At 41.0% G+C, this 19038-nt stretch overlaps 1 protein-coding gene across 1 annotated transcript; it reads right to left on the bottom strand.

Moving 5' to 3' along the window:
- Positions 1–822: 822 nt before the first annotated feature.
- LOC121856692 (glutamate receptor-like) lies at positions 823–18570 on the bottom strand. Its single transcript, XM_042352383.1, has 12 exons — positions 18515–18570; positions 15460–15746; positions 14000–14176; positions 11447–11658; positions 11224–11343; positions 10707–10872; positions 9226–9467; positions 8169–8356; positions 7589–7819; positions 7009–7184; positions 6406–6550; positions 823–1237 (listed from the first exon to the last, which is right to left on the bottom strand). Exons 1-12 carry the CDS (start codon positions 18539–18541, stop codon positions 1088–1090), a joined length of 2121 nt encoding a protein of 706 aa, XP_042208317.1. The 5' UTR covers positions 18542–18570; the 3' UTR covers positions 823–1087.
- Between the last annotated feature and the right edge of the window lie 468 nt (positions 18571–19038).

The raw sequence follows: 19038 nt of genomic DNA, 5'->3' as shown, positions 1-19038 counted from the left end.
CTCTCCTCTTCCCAGTAATTATAACCCACACGTTATTTCCTCGTATTCTATCTGCATGTATGACTATTGATCGATGCATAGAAACGAGATATTTTTTTTTTCGTTTGAATTTTAACTCGGTGTAATGGTCGTCAGAATCAATAGTCAAACATCACTAAAGCATATCTGGCATATATGCTAATACCATACATAAACCAATACACGTGAAACACAATCCTCTGGCGAGCCTACCACACTAATAACATCATCATAGAGTCCAGTTAATTACGGGATTTGTATTGGGTTTCACTTTAATGGAGAAATATGGGTGTTACGAACCCCGCCATCAATTGTCTTGATCTACCTACCCAGCACCACGAGCAACGCCATCTAGGGACGAAACACGAGTATGACTCGTCTTAGTTACCACTCCCGGGTTTCCCTTCTCCATATCCTGGTTGTTGCGTCACCTCCTCCAAGTCTTCTTTGTCAGCTCGAGTTCGAGGAGAGTTCAGTTCACTCTGGGAAGTGACCACAGGATCACCTATTCTGGAAACCTACGGCACAGTGACTACCTACAGTCTTCTACAATACTCAGCCTTACTCGTCAGCCATCTCAGCTCCGCACTTAAGTATTTGTAATCTTATATTGCCTCCCCCACGTCCACTTGCTTCAAAATTATTGTATGTTGTATAAATATGTATATACTGTTAATGTTTAGGTTAAGCATGGTTAAGGGTAATTTATAGAAAGCTGAATATTTTGTTAAGGAATTTATGGTACTTTATTATACCCAACAAAAACTCGCATCCTTTGTCTACCCTTTTATAGTCCGATTGTCTTTGTTTTTTTGTTGTTGTTGCCTGTTGGGATCTGGGTAGACTTTTAACTATATTCTAAATCCCCAACTCGTAACAATGGGTTACGTTTATTTTTACACTCGACTAATTTGCACAATTTTAAGAGCATGATAACAACACATCGTTATTAACTGTACATTCGATGAGCTCTGTTGTTGACACTACTACTTAATGCATGGTAAAAACGAGAGAGAGAGAGAGAGCACAGTTTTACACCCTCCATCGTTCACACAGAGCAGTTAAGCCATCATCGCTGGCAGTAGGTGGTTATGTGATGTCGTATGAGAGGTCGAAATTCTAGGATGAAGGTGAGAAGGGCAAAACTGAGCCCCAAGAAGTACAGGTAGAAGGCGCTCTGCAGGTGATACAGCTTTAGCACCACGTCCCTTGAAGTCACCTGTGGAAGAGAATTGGGAATTTACTACTACTACTACTACTACCACTACTACTTTATTTTTTTTTTTTTTTTTATTAACGTGGCCTCCAGCCTCCCCCAATAGCCACACCTTCGCCACCATTTAATTACCTTAATATTAAATATCCTAATACATATGTAGCTATCCTATATGTGTTAAATTAGTTGAGCCGCAGATCTATGCGGCATTCAGTGACACTAGCCTCATAGTCAATATCTGCAGCAGTTGTCGGAGTTGGGGCAGAAGCTCTAGTTCCCCTGAGGCAGAGCAAAGCCGACCGAAGGAGAGAGAAAGACAGTCGACATCTCATCCAGGCTGTAACATAACTTCTGGGCTGCTGCTTCAGTTCGGAGATCACCTCCGCGAGTCTGGCGTAGAAACATCTTGCTCTTGGTTCCATCCCACCAGAGTTTGTGAACACTAGAGGAGTGAAGCTGCCTTGATCAACGTTTTGAATTCTCTCCCCATATGCCCTTCTCTTGTCGTTCTCGTTCCTCCTATGTGCAGCATCGAGAGCAAGGTTACAGTGACATGCGGCCATGGGATCAAAAATCCTGATGTCGAAGAAAGCTCGCTGTCCCCGTGTCCAGAATCCTCGAGCACTGACGTCCACACGGGCTTCGTTAGATGTGTTTGAAGTCCTGTGTTGGAAGATCTCACCATCCAATGGAAGGAGGGTCGGTTCTACCATGACATTCCTGCAGATTTCCTTCAACATATTTGCTGTGAGGTCCCTTACCTCGTTATGCCTCATGTGTATGAAGCCCCCCTTCTTGCACACCATGGCGTGATCGCTATCATAGGAAGAGCCACACACGCATTGGGAGGGCAAACCTTCTACTGGCCGACCGTACATTAGAGCAATGGCATCTGTAAATTCTTGTTTACTAAGACTGAAACCATTTGCCCTTATCGGTAACGTAGTTAACCAGTTCGAGGCGCTATAGCTACTTTTTTTTTCAAATTTTCTGGTACCTGCAGCAACAGTTGCTGCAACTTATCATTTTGGCAGTGCTGTCGATCTGTCGTAATGGACCTACGAATCTTATTTACTTCACTGGTATCCACTTCCCCTGTTGCAGTCTGGGCTATTATGTGGTCCGTGAGGGCTGCCGTGAGCTTAAGTGAATTTTGATGTTCAGTGGCAGCAATCTCCTCTGGATTTGTTAGTCCCATCCCTCCCAGTCTTGATGGAAGTGCAAGAAGTGCTCTTTCTGCTGGGGTTAAGTCAGGGTGTTTCACTAATTTAGGAATGAAATTGACACTGATAACTTCTTCCAGAGGGTGGAGGAGGGATCCGATATCAGGGATAGTACTCATCAGGTAGTCCCAATGATGCTTGACTCCATGGGTGAATGCAGCAAAGGTCGCATGTGGCTCTGTGTTAGCAATCTCAGACGGAGCTTGGATTTCACTAACCCACTCATTCACCTTTCCTGCTACGTACTTGGTCTTGAAGTCCGCAGTGCCAATTACTGCGCCTAGATGTCTTTGGCCGCCCTTAGTTATTTTGACCTCACTTCCGCCAAAAACCTCCAATGCCCATTCGTAATGTTCTGGCTTCACGATGAGGAAGGACTTGCTGGCGTTTGGGTGGTACCCTAATTGTGGACCTCGCGATGTTACCAAGTCCCACCACTTTTTGATGCCCTCCACTTTTCCTGCTCCTGTGAGGTCATCAGCATATGCCACTTGTTTGACACCCGTTGTTTCAAATTTTATTTCTCGTTGGAGCACTGATAGGCCAATTGCATACATTGCCATTGCAACAGGGTCCCCTTGTGTTGTTCCCTCGGTTGACTGTAAGATGGTATCACCTCTTAGAGCCTTGTTGTTTACTATATAGAGGTCTGATGGATTCCTATACGAATTTTCAACATACATTGCAAAGCTTGGACACTTGATCTTGATGTTGTGCAGTGCAGCCTTGCGGTTAAGTATGTTGAATGTATTTGAAGCATCCACCAGGAGAACGGCCTCACAATCACGCTGCTCAAATATCAATCTCATGGCGTGAATGGCGGCCTCCCCGCCAGCCTGGTGGCCAGCACACACTTGTAGGTTCCCTGCTGCTGCCCTGACATCATCCTTTACCACCTCCATTATGCATTTTCCGATGATCCGCCCCAGCACTTCCCCCACCCCTATAGGCCTACATCCTGGTTTCTTTTACAGAGGAATAAGGCGGCAGGCCGTCAGGGCCTGGAGGTGATGGCAGCAAGAGGATGCAAGCTTTCTTGCAAGGGCGGCGATGGCAGTGCAGAGATTACTTGCTACAGGGCCAAACTTGTTTGTGCTGAGGATGACTCTCCAACCGTTTGCATCCAGACCTGAAGGGCCAACTCCTCCTCGAGTCTTCAGTGCCTTTTTCCACACCATCTCTCCTGTTATTTTCTCGAACAGGACAGCGTTTGGTGGGGTATAGACACCCTCGAACCTGATGCCTTCTTCGTCGCTTGCAGGGGGATGTTTCTCTTTCAGTAGTTTTAATGTCTCTCTGTTTATTGGCATCACCCCACCGGAGGATTCCTCTGTGAGAGATCTTACCGCCAGAGACACTTTCCCCACGCGCATTTTATTTCCAAATTTTCTTGCCACGTCATCGGTGTTTTGCTTTCCTTCACCCGTAATTTTTAGTCTCTCCTGCAGTGTTCTTGCTTCACATAGGAGGTCATCAAGGGCCCCAGTCTGCCACATTGCCAATCTTCTCTTCATTGCTGCCACATATTCTTTGTGCTTAGTCTTTGTGTGTGTTCTCTGACAAAATAGATGTAGTATTATTGCCAGTATTTGAAGAGCTAAGGGGGCGAGGAAGCGGTCCTGAGTATAATCAGTCATGAGGCGAGTCATCTCCCGAATCATTTTTTTGGTGGCCGCACACTTGGGTGGTTCAAATAAGTTGGCGGGCGACCACTTGACAATTTCTGAATAGGTTTCTTTGACCCATATGTCTGCGTTTTCCATCGCCATGCCATTCCACTGAGGTGGCTGTCTCTCATTCTCCTCGTGGACATCTACTACTAAGGGAGCAGCATTTATTAGTACTACATTTTCGGGTTGAGTAGACTCACTGCTATCATTTCGGATATCATCTGGTGGTTGGGTCCCGGCGATATCCACTGTGGCCACCTGTGTCGGCCCCCTGCGACGTGGGTTCCGACATTAGTCTCGCTTCTTGCAATCCACACATGGTCGGTTGTTTCTCGCACAAACACAATTTGTGCAGTTTTGGTTCGGGTTAGCACAGATGCAGCAATGATTGTTACCAGGCATAGTGAACAGCGCCTTGCGCGACAGTTACGTCCGCCTCCGAGCATCTGATTTAGTCCCAGGCACAAGATAATACTGGTTCTTATGAGGGAAGGGCGGAGAGGTGACAGGCTGGACTGCTGTGTCCAGGTAGTAGGGGCATACGTGCGCGCGTGGGTGTGTAGGCTACCACCCCCCCCCCCAAGGGCGACCATCCATACGTCAGAATGATACACTATGGACAAGAATTTGTCACACCAAGCACTTGTTTATATATATCCTTGGCACAAATAACCACTATTTATATGGTCTCACTGGTGTAATATCAGTTATATATACTCAATTGGTTCGTCGTGGCCCTACATGAAGTGTCCGTTACTATGGTGGGGAGGCGACCGCATGGGAGCACTCTCGGCCCCATAGGGGCGAAAGTCTCGAGACAACCCCTGTCAAAGTAGGCGTATCGACACTGACCTTGGCTCCGAGCTTCGCATTATTCCACCGACCCAGCGCCGCCAGGTCACCACTCGCTTGGTGATCGCCGGTGAACACACGGAATATTTACAATTTATGCCGTAAGGGATAAATTCCCGCTCCCACACAGCGAGTATATCCCCACCAATAACCCTTTAGATCAGGGAGGATGTTCCACGACACCCACGCCACGCCACTACTACTACTACTACTACTTTTTTTAAAGCATAGTATTATCAAATGGCCTCCATCCTCCCCCTATAGCTACTACTACTACTACTACTAATTTTACTACTACTACTACTACTACTACTACTACTACTAATAATAATAATAATAATTCTACTACTACTACTACTACACATAAACACCAAAGTACATAAATTACCTCTACTTGAAAATAAAATATCAAAGGTGTTCTTACAGGTGGATGTGATCATTATTCATTCTTAAAATACACACATATAGCCAGCAGGAAAACACCCAGCAAACATTCCTTTCACTGTGTTCTGCTATTACCGGGTTACCACTACCACGGCTACCAATTCGTTTTAGAATGAACGGGAAGGAAAAAAAATCTGAATGGGCGGGAAGATGAACGGCCTCCCACTCAGAAAACTTGGGAAATTTAGATGGTCTCTGGCGATTACCTCTTGTGTTTTAGTGCCGCAATACCAAGAGGATATAAAAAGTTAATTTTCAGCATATTTTTTGGTGTTATTTACTGCATGTTTCTTGTGTTATTTGCAATGTGGTTTTTGTGTTATTTTCATCGTGGTTTACGTGTTATATTTCCATTGTGGTTGTGTGTTATTTTTCATCGTGTTGTTGGTGATATTTCCAACGTGGTTTTCGTGTTAATTACAATATGGTTTTCTTGTTATTTTCAACGTGGTTTCGTGATGTTTAAGAGAGTCAAGTGAGTTTTTGTGAATGGGCAGGTAAATGATAATAGCTCGTCTATCCTTCAGGTAAAAATAACCCTGTCTATCAACTCCGGTGTAAATTTTCAATCCCATAGAAGGGAAGAAGTAGTTTGTTCACATAAATGCAACAGCTACTGATATCGGCATACTCGTTTACGGGTTGAGAGAAGGAAATGAGACTTATGGACCGTGGTCGTGTAACCCTGATAGCTTAAAAGGCTAAAACTAAATATAAAATGGCACAGTCGCCTGCACTTATACCTGTGAGATGTGGCAACTCTGTGTTTGTTTACATCCTATTAAAAGTCTCGGAATGGCTCGAGGAACCTCAAAATAGTAGGCAGATTAATAATGCTTCATAGGCATTCCACAGAACTGCCACATCTCACAAAACGCGCCAACCACTGTACGAGGTATTAGTGCAGGCGATTGTACATAAACATGTGAACTGCTCGTATAAAGTGTTTGCCCCCCTTAAAGGTATCTGATCGAAAACCCACGGAGGAGGAAGGCGTGTTTGACCCGCTTCTCCTAGCTTCCAGGGCTGTAACTAAGAACAGGTCCTGTAGCCAGACGTGTACCAGCCTGTTCTGTAGGAGGCGATGCATCAGGGTGTCCAATGACCGTAAGAAGGGCGCCCCTATCCTGCAACGTTACAAAAGACAAGAAAAAATAATATGTAAATTTGTTTGTGTGTCTTTTTCACAGATAATGACTTGAATTGTTATTCCGTTGTGTATAGTCAGATTTTTTTTTTGGGGGGGGGGGAACTGAAAATATTTATGGCAGTTCATAAATTACAATGGTGGGTAGTTGGGATACACCCTTGGCTTCTTGCCCTTGTCTGTATGATTCCCAGTTGCAACCACCAGTCAGATAGCTAAGGTGACTTACTTTCGACCTACACACAAAAGGGTGACTCAACTATGACTTAGACACGACAGGGTGACTCAATTATGACTTAGATACTACAGGGTAACTCAACTATGAATTAAACACTACAGGGTGACTCAACTATGACTTAGACACTACAGGGTGACTCATCTTTGACTCAAGACATGACAGGGTGGCTTATCTATGACTCAGACACGACAGTGACTCACCTACACCCCCAGCCACAGCCGCCAGGAGTAAACCCGTTAAGACTAACATACAGAGGAGAGTAGCCAAAATCATCCGTGTACTTGGCAGAGATAAGCGTCTTGGCGTAGTTCTTCCAGGTGAAGAAGGCATGACGACCCTCCATCATCCGGCGTATCTGCTCGTCAGCCTCCAACACCTGCGCCGTTAGTGTCAGATATGAGTCACGATACATGTCACTAAAGTACATACTTCCCTTAACACCTAAACTACGTCTGTCAAAGATAAAGTGCAAGATCTTTTGGGGATGACATATCCTCTACTGTACCCGCATTAGGGCTGTCAAAAGTGGGAAATTTTTATCTTTCTCAAGTCTGACTATTAATTTTTTTTTCACATCTTAATGACAACAAAGAAATAACAAAATATCAATAAATGGAAGGATAAGCATACAATTACCTAGATGTAGAAATATAAACAAACTCATCTACTTAAATTTAAATATACATTCACATTCTTCTAAGGCAAGATATAAGTCCATCTGTCATCAAAACCTTTTCATATAATTTAATAGTCACATAACTACTACCTAAAACAGGTTACCTCGAGCCTGGCAAACACTCGTTTTACATCGGTGTTGTTGCTGAACTTGAGGAAATTCCAACCCAAGCCATAACCAGGTTCTATCCCCCACGTCCACCCGTCTTGTTGTAAGAGCTGCTTGATGGTGTTGACCGGTACACCTATCTCCGGTGCCGTCAGGTTGGCCACAAGAGACGAACGATACATGGTGACGAGGATCAGGCTGAACATACTCCACCACACCACCCACATCTTAGGGGGGGGGGGGGTGAAACATAGAGCCAGTGTTTGTGTACAGTAGTTAGAATATATCCCCATTAACAGTTAATTATTTCAAACATGGTAAAATATATTAAAACACTTAAAGTTTATAATCCATTAAAGTGAATATTTTGAGTACCGGTAACCCTCTTTCCCGAAAATTTACACGGGCAGATTTTTATATACAGTATATGTTTTTAGTTCTACTACTACTACCACCATTACTAAAACTCTTACCAAAAATCCTCCCACCCCTAAAACCAACACAAATTTAATTCTTCGTATAGCCAACAGCTAACTACTATATAATACAGATGATCCGAACACAACATTAACTTACACGCCCATTCAAGCTGCTGGGATGTCTGAAGGGTGTTTGCTCCAGAAGGATACCGATGGTTTGGTAGACAGACTCGACGAGGTTGAAATTGTGGAGCTTTTTAATATGATGTGATGTTCCTTGTTGGAGGAGCCAGAAGAACATCCCAGCCACACTACACGCTACCATCAATGTTAACCATACCAGCGCTGTGAGATATGATGAGAATAGTGATAAGGAGTGATAGTGATAAGGCGTGATTGTGATAAGGCGTGATAGTGATAAGGCGTGATAGTGATAACGGATGATAGTAATAAGGAATGATAGTGATAAGGTATGGTAGTGATAGTGATAAGGAGTGATAGTGATAAAGCAAGATAATAATAGTGATAAGGAATGATAATAGTGTTGATGATAGTGATAAGGAGAAATGATGATAGTGGTAGCGAGAGAGATGATGGTAGTGGTAATGGTAATAATGAGAGATGTTAATTGATTTTCACTTAAGTATTAACCACCCTGATGCTAACCAAACCTAACCTAACCTAACCCCCCAGGTAGCGTAAAGGTGTTTAATCATCAAGTGACAATACGCTCAGTGATCTAATATTCAAGTGACCGAAAATAATTAGTGTTTTTTTTCATGATCACTTACAAAAACATAGAGTACACGGCGGCAAGAACACCTATGGCACGCGACGTTGGGTACACAGGTAATCAAATGGTAACCAAACACTGACGTGCCCCCAGGTGTGTTATGTCACTGCATTCATTGTGTGAGGTTAATTCATTATTCACTCGAAGCCATGTTGATTTATGCATTATTTGAGGTATGAATATTTTATAAGAATGGTGTGAGGCTGTTTAGGTGTAAAATACAGTTATGATGTACAGTATAGTTAAGGTGTGAATACAGTTATAGAGTACAGTGATGGTATAAATGCAGTTATTAAGTAGGCCTATAGTGATGGTGTATATAGTCATTAAATAGACTGATAAATGAGGAAATAATTAAAAAGATAGATAAAGGCCAGACAGACTACTAGAGTGCAGGTGTACAGACAGGCAGATGTAATACGTTTGAAAGGCTTGATCACAGCTAGGTACTGCGGTAGAGGTAGTGGCTTATGAGTCACTATCACCAAGGGCTCGGGGGCGTAGGTCCTGGTGAAGCGAATGACTTTATTCCTGGCCTGCGAACTGAAGAGACAGGAGGATATGTCGGCCTTCTCCATAGCCAGTGTGCCCACCATCCCCGTCCAGGATCCGTTACTATCCAGCGTTCCCCATTGGTCGTCCACCGGCAAACGGACCTCAAATCTGAAACACCTTAATTGTTGTTTATGTCATTTCATGTTTTGTATATACAGGTAATTCCAGATTTTTTTAGTTTTTATTTATTCCTTCTTTTGACTATTCCTGACCATCCCTATCCACCGCTTAGTCTAGAAGCCGAGAAATTTTTTGGGGCAACAGTGGTTTTATATTCTACAAGTTCATTTCTCTTACTCGTGCAGTCGTTCGTGTACCATCGGGAGATTTACTGTACACGCTATCGATGTCGTGGCTAGTTGACCCAAAGATTCATATTGGCTGTTGCCTTCAAATATGGCAACACTCCGTTATCCAGAGCATTTTATTGGATAAGAGTAAAAATATTTCCTCTACTGTTATTCAAAATCGATTTACTTTTTTATTGCCAATGAAATTCACCAAATATTCATCGAAAACAACTGAAAGATTTTTTTTGTCAATGCCTCAAAGTTGAAAGGGAAATTTTAAGTACCTCGTGGATGGTGATACATGGTAAGATTTATGGAAAATAATCTGCTCAGGTGTATGCATTACGATATGATAGTTGACAAAGATAAAGGGGACTTATGTCAGCTACAGTACACTGGACACTGCAAACCTCAACTAAGTCCTCTCAGTATCACTATTTTTACTTACTATTTATTCTTATTTATCCATCTACCAATATACAGAGAGAGAGACTCGCAAAAGTCATTAACCATTGGAACTTAACATCTTTTTATGGTTACATGTACTCTTAACTTGAAGAGAATCACCAGGTGAACAAGATAAGCTGATAGGAAGGTTAGTAAACGATTAAGTTTTAAAAGATCTCGTCTTGAAGAAAAGTTGTAACGTGTGCTATGAATATGTAATATAAAAGTAGTATTATACATAATTTATTTAGGGTACAATGATATGAATTATTATTGTCATTATAAATTGAGTTTCCGCTGTATTAAGTAGTGTTTTAGTGTCTGTCTTGAATGAAATTGAGAATCGATAATAGAGTATTTTGCAAGTAGGTTGTAGGATAGTTCTGACAGCTGGCAGGGGCAAAATAGACGATACTCGAGTCATGCGGTAGTAATGCAAGTCACTTAAGATGTTAGGTCGTACTATCAAGCAACAACGAAAATTTTTAAAGTCAGTTTAGTCGTGCAAGAATGAAAGTCGTACTGAGTAATCCGTTTAGTCATCGAGATAATGGTGACAGGCGACTGAAACTATGTAATGGAAACAAACGAAACAAAATTTTATTCGTACGTAAAGTTTAGTCGTTCTGACATTTCCTGAAGCATCCGGTGGTCGAGACAGTCGTGGGGGGTGACAGTCGATCCAGCCTCAGGTCCTTCACGGTCATACTTGATGAACGGGAAGAACGACAAACCCACCACTCGCAGCTTGTGGCCACCCATGTCCGCAAACGGATCTGGAAAACGGCAACACTTTTCACTATTACCGGATGTACTGTATGAGTATATGGAACTCCGGACCACTAACGAAGAAAATAGTTTTACTTGCAACAACGTCGGCCACTACTTCCCTCAGTGCTACAGTTAGGAGATATAATTTACTTCTGTTCTTGACGACCTATAATGATTTATTTTTTTATTTTTTTTTACCAATAGTGGAATATTTACTGTAGCTTACCTGTACCGAATTATATAAAAGTTTATAAACCAGAGGACTATTGACCGTAAGTTTTGGAATAACTATTTACCTTTTCTATTACAACATCACCGAGAATCAGATCATGTATCACACGATTACCGACACTAACTTTTAAAGAGATGGACGGTGTTATGGTAACCTCTGTGACTGTCCCACAATCCCAGGGGCACCACATCAGGCGACCCGTCACGGCAGTAGAGACAACGCTCATATATGTACACCGTGGAGGCTGCCGGAGAGAGTTACTTGAGAAATATGCAAAACACAATACCATCGTCAAAGCTGGCTGATCAGCATTAGCCATTCAGGTGATAGTGACTCGGAGAACTTACCTGTGTTATTATAGTTATCACCTGCGTCATCACCTTCAACGTCAGTGACTAATGGTTTGGTGTCAGAAGTTAGAGGCGTTGGGACGAAGTAGAGGATGTGGATGGTGTTCCTCAGAGACTCGTGACGTAGGAGGAGCTGTACTCTAGACTCGGGTCCCACCACCAGCACCCTCGTCTCAGGCCAACGCCACACCCCCACAGCCTGCAGGAACCTGAACAAAAATAAAACCAAATAAACAAAGAACAGATAAACTAAAAGATCAGGACCTCTTTCACAGTTACCCAGATACAAACACCTTCTCTGTATTATTATTATTATTATTATTATTATTATTATTATTATTATTATTATTATTATTATTATTATTATTATTATTATTATTATTATTATTATTATTATTATTATTATTATTATTATTATTATTATTATTATTTTCAACCATAAGAAAAGGAAGAAATATCTACACGTATAGAAAATTCAAAATCAAATCGAAACTGAAAATCTAATGTGATATTTTGAAACAGAAATAAAAATATAATTCAAAATGTTGACTCAAGCTCACTGTATTCTTTCCTTTGTGAACTTGGAAAAATATTTGATTAATTAATATAGCTGCTTTCATATTTTATCACAGCGACTCTTATATTCCTTTATTGTACAACAAACACATAAGGAATATTTACTGTGTTTATACTTTGGACTTCGTGTTTTTGTTGTAGTTTTAATACGTACTTTCTCCCTCATTACTACGAGTTATTTCTGTAATATTTGATAAGCTTTTTCCTTTGTGTTTTGTTCATAATGTGGATTGTGTCTGACTTCTGTATGAAAGGTAATGTTATGATTATTAATTATTATTACTATTATTATTATTAGTAGTAGTGGTAGTAGTATCATTAACAAAATCAAAAGTTAAGTAAAACTCTCCTCCCTGATAACCTTGACTGCAATTGTCTAGCGCAGTGGTTCTCAAACCTTGTTTGCCCCATGCACCCCTTTCACCATATGTCAGAATGTCATTCCCCCCCTCCTTTCCAAGATTGTCTGCCTTAAAAAGTGCATTCCAAATAATATGCGTATAATACTGAAAATCCTTTATTTTTCCATATTAGTACATATACATTCCCCCGAAAACCTGAATTCCCCTCCCTGGGGGGAATTCCCCCCTGGTTGAGAACCCCTGGTCTAGCACATGTTTATTATTTCAAGAGATCAATAAAGCCAACAGGTAAATTCAGGAACTCCATACTGCAACTCACTTCAGGATTCATACTTCCTAGAATACTTATCTACGATGCTGTTAAAAAGTTGACGGTCTGTAGTGACATATTTCAAGGATTTTTAAAGAAAATTTTCACATATTACTGTACACCTACTGACAATATTTCCTGGACGCCTAAGACAATACCTGGTCGTCAGAATATAACTCTTATTTACCTAATTGTGTATATATTTACGTTGCTATTCTGAGTCATTCACGAGGTATTTACATATATTTTTAACAGGTAGATGTCTCATGTGTTCAGGTAGTTCTGGTCGGAGGTGCAATTACTTATTTACCGTTTAAGTAATTATGTCAGCAACCGTAATGGTGATGGTGATACCTGAAGTTGTGGCGTTCGTGGTGATACATACCTGGGGAATAGTGCTAATGATAATACTCACCTGGAGAATGGTTCTAATGGTAACACTCATCTGGGGAATGGTTCCAATAGTATTACTCACCTGTGGAATGGTTCTCATGGTAATACTCATCTAAGATATAGTGGCAATACTGTACTTACTAAGGGGGAGGTAATGAGTATTATTACGAAGCTTGATATAGAATATGCTTGAGGACCCGACTAGTACCTGACCATCGACCCGTGTTTGGCTGCTGCACGACCACTATTACTCGATCTCCCGACTCGATGTTCCGAACCTCGAGTTATGGATCATGGATACATTGGATGGCCCATAGCTTGGGCTCATGGTTAGGCTCTCCGGAGCTCCGTATCTGTGTTGTTCAGATCTCGAACGGAGTTGTAATGAAGCGGTGCACCAGGGAGGAGGGCTGAGCATTCCAGGACGGACGAGGGTGTGGAGCTGGTGGTCGGCGGTTGTGGTTGATAGTGGCTTAGGATGCAAGGTAAATTTATAATATTTATGTACATTTCTATGTGGTAGGATTAGAGTGATTGTTTGGGTATTGTTATATATTTATATAACTGTTGTATGAGTGTGGCGATTGTTAATGTTTGATTATTGCTGGTTGTTGGTGTTTCTTGTCAATATATTGTGCATTCCAACATTGCGTTTGCTACTACTCTCCTATAGTGATACAGAATACCTGAGTGAGACTGAATAATGCAGGAGCAATAGGCTAAACATGAGGTGAAATGTAAGTAAACAAAACTCCCGGTTCCTGGTAAGGTGTCCAGCTCGGGAACAAAAGCTCGTAACACTGTTGTGGACACTCACCTGACAGCTAAAAATAATAGCAGTAATGGTGGTGAAAGAGGTGGTGATGTTGATGATTGTACATGGCGATAACAATAACAGACAAGACTAACCTGAAGGCGACGGTGCTGGAGGAGTTATCGTTCAGGTACAGAACAAGGGCGCAGCAAGAAATTTTATGTTCCCAGTCTCTCAGTTGGTGAAGGAGGGCGTCATTCTTTGAGCTAGTGGACGCCATAGCCAGATCAGCGTCCACTAACACACTAGTATAACCTGTTTTAGCCAGCGTCCTGTGAGTGTGAGGAAAGATTTTACGAGACTGAAACATCATTAAGAAACTAGAGATGATCAATAGGTACAGATGACCAGGTTAATTAGTTTTTAGATCTAGCTATACTAATATCGGATCAACTATGATTAAACACCCTAATTCTACAGAGGGAGTTAGATTAGGTTAGGTTAGGTTAGGTTAGGGAGGTATACAGTAGTGGTGAGAGTGTTTTATTTTTCCTCTGTTTAATATTACTTATACTCACCGAATCTGGCAATTGTTTGGTACACTAGACCTGGCAATACTGTTATGATAAACTGGACCTGGCAACACTGTTATGATACACTGGACCTGGCAACATTGTTATGATATATTGGACCTGGCAACATTGTTATGGTACACTAGACCTGGCATCACTGTTATGATATACTGGACCTGGCAACACTGTTATGATATACTGGACCTGGCAACACTGTTATGATAAACTGGACCTGGCAACACTGTTATGATATACTGGACCTGACGGCACTGTCATGATACACTAGAACAGAGTACATTATTATTTTGCACAGGGTCTGGCAACATTGTTTTTATGGTACGTTGGACCTGGTAACACTGACGGGAATATTCAGTTGTGTGAAACAATTTTATATCGCACCAAATTTTACAGAATTTCTAAACAAAAACATGATGTTATTATCTAAAAAAAAAAAGGCCATCATAAAAAATTGGTTATAAATACTAAAATAAACGTAATTTAATGTAATTCCCGCGGTATTTGATGAAATTCTGGGTGTTCCAAGAGGGATATTATAATGCTTTTGTTAACCTTTTACTGTCATGACGGCTTACGCCTTAGTAAGTGTACAAGAACACTGCTCATAGAAATGTACTTTCCCTGAGATTGGAAAGTTTATATGATCATTCTTAGTAAATTAATTGTTTTGCTTTGAGTACACCGGTGTTTTGTGACTCGGCAGTATATTATTTAGCAAGTTTTGTATCCGTCTACAGTTACTGTGTTTAATAGATCTCCTCACACCATGAAACATTCCTTACATAGGTACAAATACGATCTCGTGTAAATGCCCGCTTGTGAAATTTATTTGATCGTGTAGCTCAGTACACGTCTTTGAAAAAACTTCAGAGGAAATCATCATTACAGTGTGTGTTTGGAGGGGGGGGCTAAGCGTGTTTATGTTCCTGTCTGTCAGTTATGTCTAGCTATGGGTGGAACTCTACATAACTAGTTCCCTGAAAGCTATCAAGATTATGAATTATTAGGATAATGAATGATCTCACCTGAGGAGACGAGTGGTGTCAGGGTGATGGCCTTCCGTCGCCACCATCAGGCAACACCCGTTCAAGTGTTCCTCTGCCACCTGGCTCACCAGCACCTCCACCCCGCTGTGTTTGGCCCCATTATCACTCTGTACATCCTCGCTGCTGTGCTCATCCATGTCGCCTCCTTGGCCAGAGTACTGTCTCATCCTCCGCACGAGCTGATGGGCGAGTGAGGCGTCGACCTGCTCAGTCGTGACCACGTGAAGGAGAAACACTCGTAGGGTAACCATGGTGGCCAGGAGGGGCTGCCGGCAATATGAATTACCTAAATCAGATATTTTGTTTAGGAATACAAGTTACAGGTACAGTAAAGTTCAGTGGCCACCTAATAGTGACATAAGCCTTGACTGGAGAGCGAGGGTCATCCCAGAGGCCTTATGTTTAGAAATTCGTATCGTAAGTGATCGCCAGCCCTGGTGTTGGTATGCCGTTGTACATGATCATTAACATGTATCTACCTCTTTATTTAACAACTCGCCCATATTTCCAAGCAAAGGAGGTAAATATCCTTATATAAAGCGCTATTTCTGTTGACACCTAATATAGTGACCTGATAGTGTCATATTTTGTGTCAGTAGTGTAGACAGCCAAGCTTATTGTTAACATGGTGACATATGAATGACGGAATGTTTATGTGACAGAAAGAATAAATAGTGATGGGGGAAGTGAGTGATCGTGTAGAGATTGTCCTCACCAAGGGAGTTTCAGTAGATGTAGAATAAAATAAGGTACTTGAGCGTTGACGACTGTAATATCATGACAACAATGTAAGTGACGTCAAGACCAATCTGTTTATGTTTACCTCTCTTTATAAGCCTTAGATAACATTGCAATTAATCATGAATCTGATAGCCCATTACTTAGAAACTTTGATAGCGTAAACTCGTGAATCTTACTTTAACAGAAACAGTATTTAAACGAAGCCAGCCTGAGTTACCCTCCCCCCCTGTATTTACTCATTGCTCATACAATTTGGTTTATTTGTATTTGGTCATGGAATATTTGTGATGTTTGTCAAGGAATTATTCGTATTACAGTATTACACGCTATGAAGAAATTGATCTTTTGTGTAGAGGTTTGAGTATGCGTGTGGTCGACCAATAGCGTGTCGTTCCCCATACTGGCTGCAGCTCCTCACTCAGTTCAGATGCTAAAGGCATAAATAATGAAGTCCGTTTTAGTCTTTACTTAGGCTGAATTTTTCAACGAGACGCGAAACTTACAATCTGGAAATGGAAACAGTTATTATCAATAAATTGTGGTGGTCTTGCTATCATTTTTAACCATTTTCCCAATGTTTATGTATTTCCATCTGATATACGTAGAATTTTAACATCTATTTAAAAATGTTAATATAAACATTATGCTAAATTTATCCCCAATGGTCAAGTGCAAAGCTTTGTGCTGATATAATAACAAGTGAGGGATGAAATGTTTACATAAATGAAAAAAATAATTCCTTGTTCACACAATTAGTTAAACAATAGTTGATGTGATCAGTGTCGCGGTAGTGGAAACTTTTAATAAACAATTGTTTTATGAAGCTCATCAATTTGGTCAAGCAGACTAATTTTTTTTCCAGTGATATTAATGCTTGACTTTCAACATTTAAATTCCTATTGTTAATAAAGCGATGTTAGTGGTAGTTTTAATGTTACGGTAGGTTAGGTTATTTTAGGGTAGGTTAAGTTAGGTTTGGTTAGGTTAGGTTAAATTAGTTTAGGTTAAATTAGGTCAGGCTAGGCAAGGTTAGGTTAGGTTGAATTAATTAAAGAGCACCACTAAATACTGGCAGAGGTTTTTATGTTTGAATCGTGTTGCGTGAGTGAATGTTAATAATGTTCCAGTTCGTCCGTTTCTCACAAATAGTACACGAATTACTACACCCCTACCCACACACGCACGCCCTTTGTATATCCAATATTTTAGGTATAAATATGATACAGCAATAATTTCAGTATATCCCTTAACTTTACGAAAATATATATAATTTAAATGTACAGACAAACGAAGAACAAACTCTCCTCCACACACACACACACACACAGTTCCTCGCCCAATACTACTATCTCTACAATCCATTATTTTCATTGCATAATACATTTCACCATACATCATAAGAGGTGACTTTAGTACCCGATACAGTACAGCAAGCCATTAAAATAGACTCTTAGGCACCAGGTAGTCCAGTTATGTTACCTCTACTTGATTACAACCCTTTATTCTTACATCTGAATGACAGCTAATCAATATCTTGATATTATCTATGTATATCCATTATAAAAAATAGGTATTGCGGCCAATATACCTTCATAATCTCCAAAGAGTGTGCTTACCGTTGATTACCTGAGTGTGTGTAGGTGATAAGCACGTAGTGACGTTAGGTACTATATATCAATATAACATTATATAACACTATAGGAATTAACAATAAACCACACCGAGAACTAAGACACAATACAGCATAGAACACTATAATTAAGTCCACTATAAAACATTACATTCCACTACACCTAACACTAACAAACATTACAATACACAGAACTACACATACCACCACACGACACAACACTACAGTACATCTACCACAGGGAAATAAACTTAAGCTACAAGACATTAGGTTATGCGTACAAGATCTACACAACATTATTTTATACTAACTACCACTACAATAGGTTGGTTATCAATGCCCAACACTTCACAACACCACAAAACACTATGCAACACCTTACAACACCTGTTAACAACACGGAACATCTTTGAACAACCCATAACACCTGTCAGTACAACATAATACCTATCAATAATCCATAACATCTGCCAAATCCACCACATAACACCTATGAACACCGCTTAACACCTGTCAACACCACATACCATTTATTAACACAAAACAACTACTGACAACACCGTATAACACCTATCAAACCCACAAAACACCTGTCAGTACTATGTAACACCTGCCCATAAACACATAGTGCGTCCTATCACTTAACAACAACACACTACTTACCAGGTGCGTCAGAGATGTTGCCTCCATGACGGACTGTGGCCAACTGTGTCTTAGCTCACCGGCCCCCAACCCCTCTCTATGCCACGGTCACCCACAGACAGACGCTCTACACCCTCGAACACAGAATCGTTGCATCTCCTGTCTTATAGATACGTGTGCATGAAGTCCCCTTCTTTATGTCAGTAATATAGATGGATTTCTTTCTTACACCTTCTCAAAACTCATTGGGTATTCCAGTCTCTATGTCTTCAGCGGCCACACGTGTAAGGTGTATATATCTGCATGAGGTGTGTGTATCCTCAAATTTTATTCTATTTAATGAAGGATATTTGAGGTTCTTGATGTTCCAACGGAGTCATCACTTATGCTTTGGCTTGCCATGGTGAAATGAGTCACCAGGTGAAAATTGTACCTTTGCAAGAGATTATTCACCCACGCACAAAATATTAGATATCCCTCAGGTGTGGTTATGTTGATGGTAACACGCCTGGTGGCAGAATCCTGGGAAATCGATGAATTTATGG

This window comes from Homarus americanus, unplaced genomic scaffold, assembly GCF_018991925.1.
Source record: "Homarus americanus isolate GMGI-L3 unplaced genomic scaffold, GMGI_Hamer_2.0 scaffold32531, whole genome shotgun sequence".
Classification (NCBI taxonomy): Eukaryota; Metazoa; Arthropoda; class Malacostraca; order Decapoda; family Nephropidae; genus Homarus; species Homarus americanus.
This window is presented reverse-complemented; position numbering and strand designations above follow the sequence as displayed.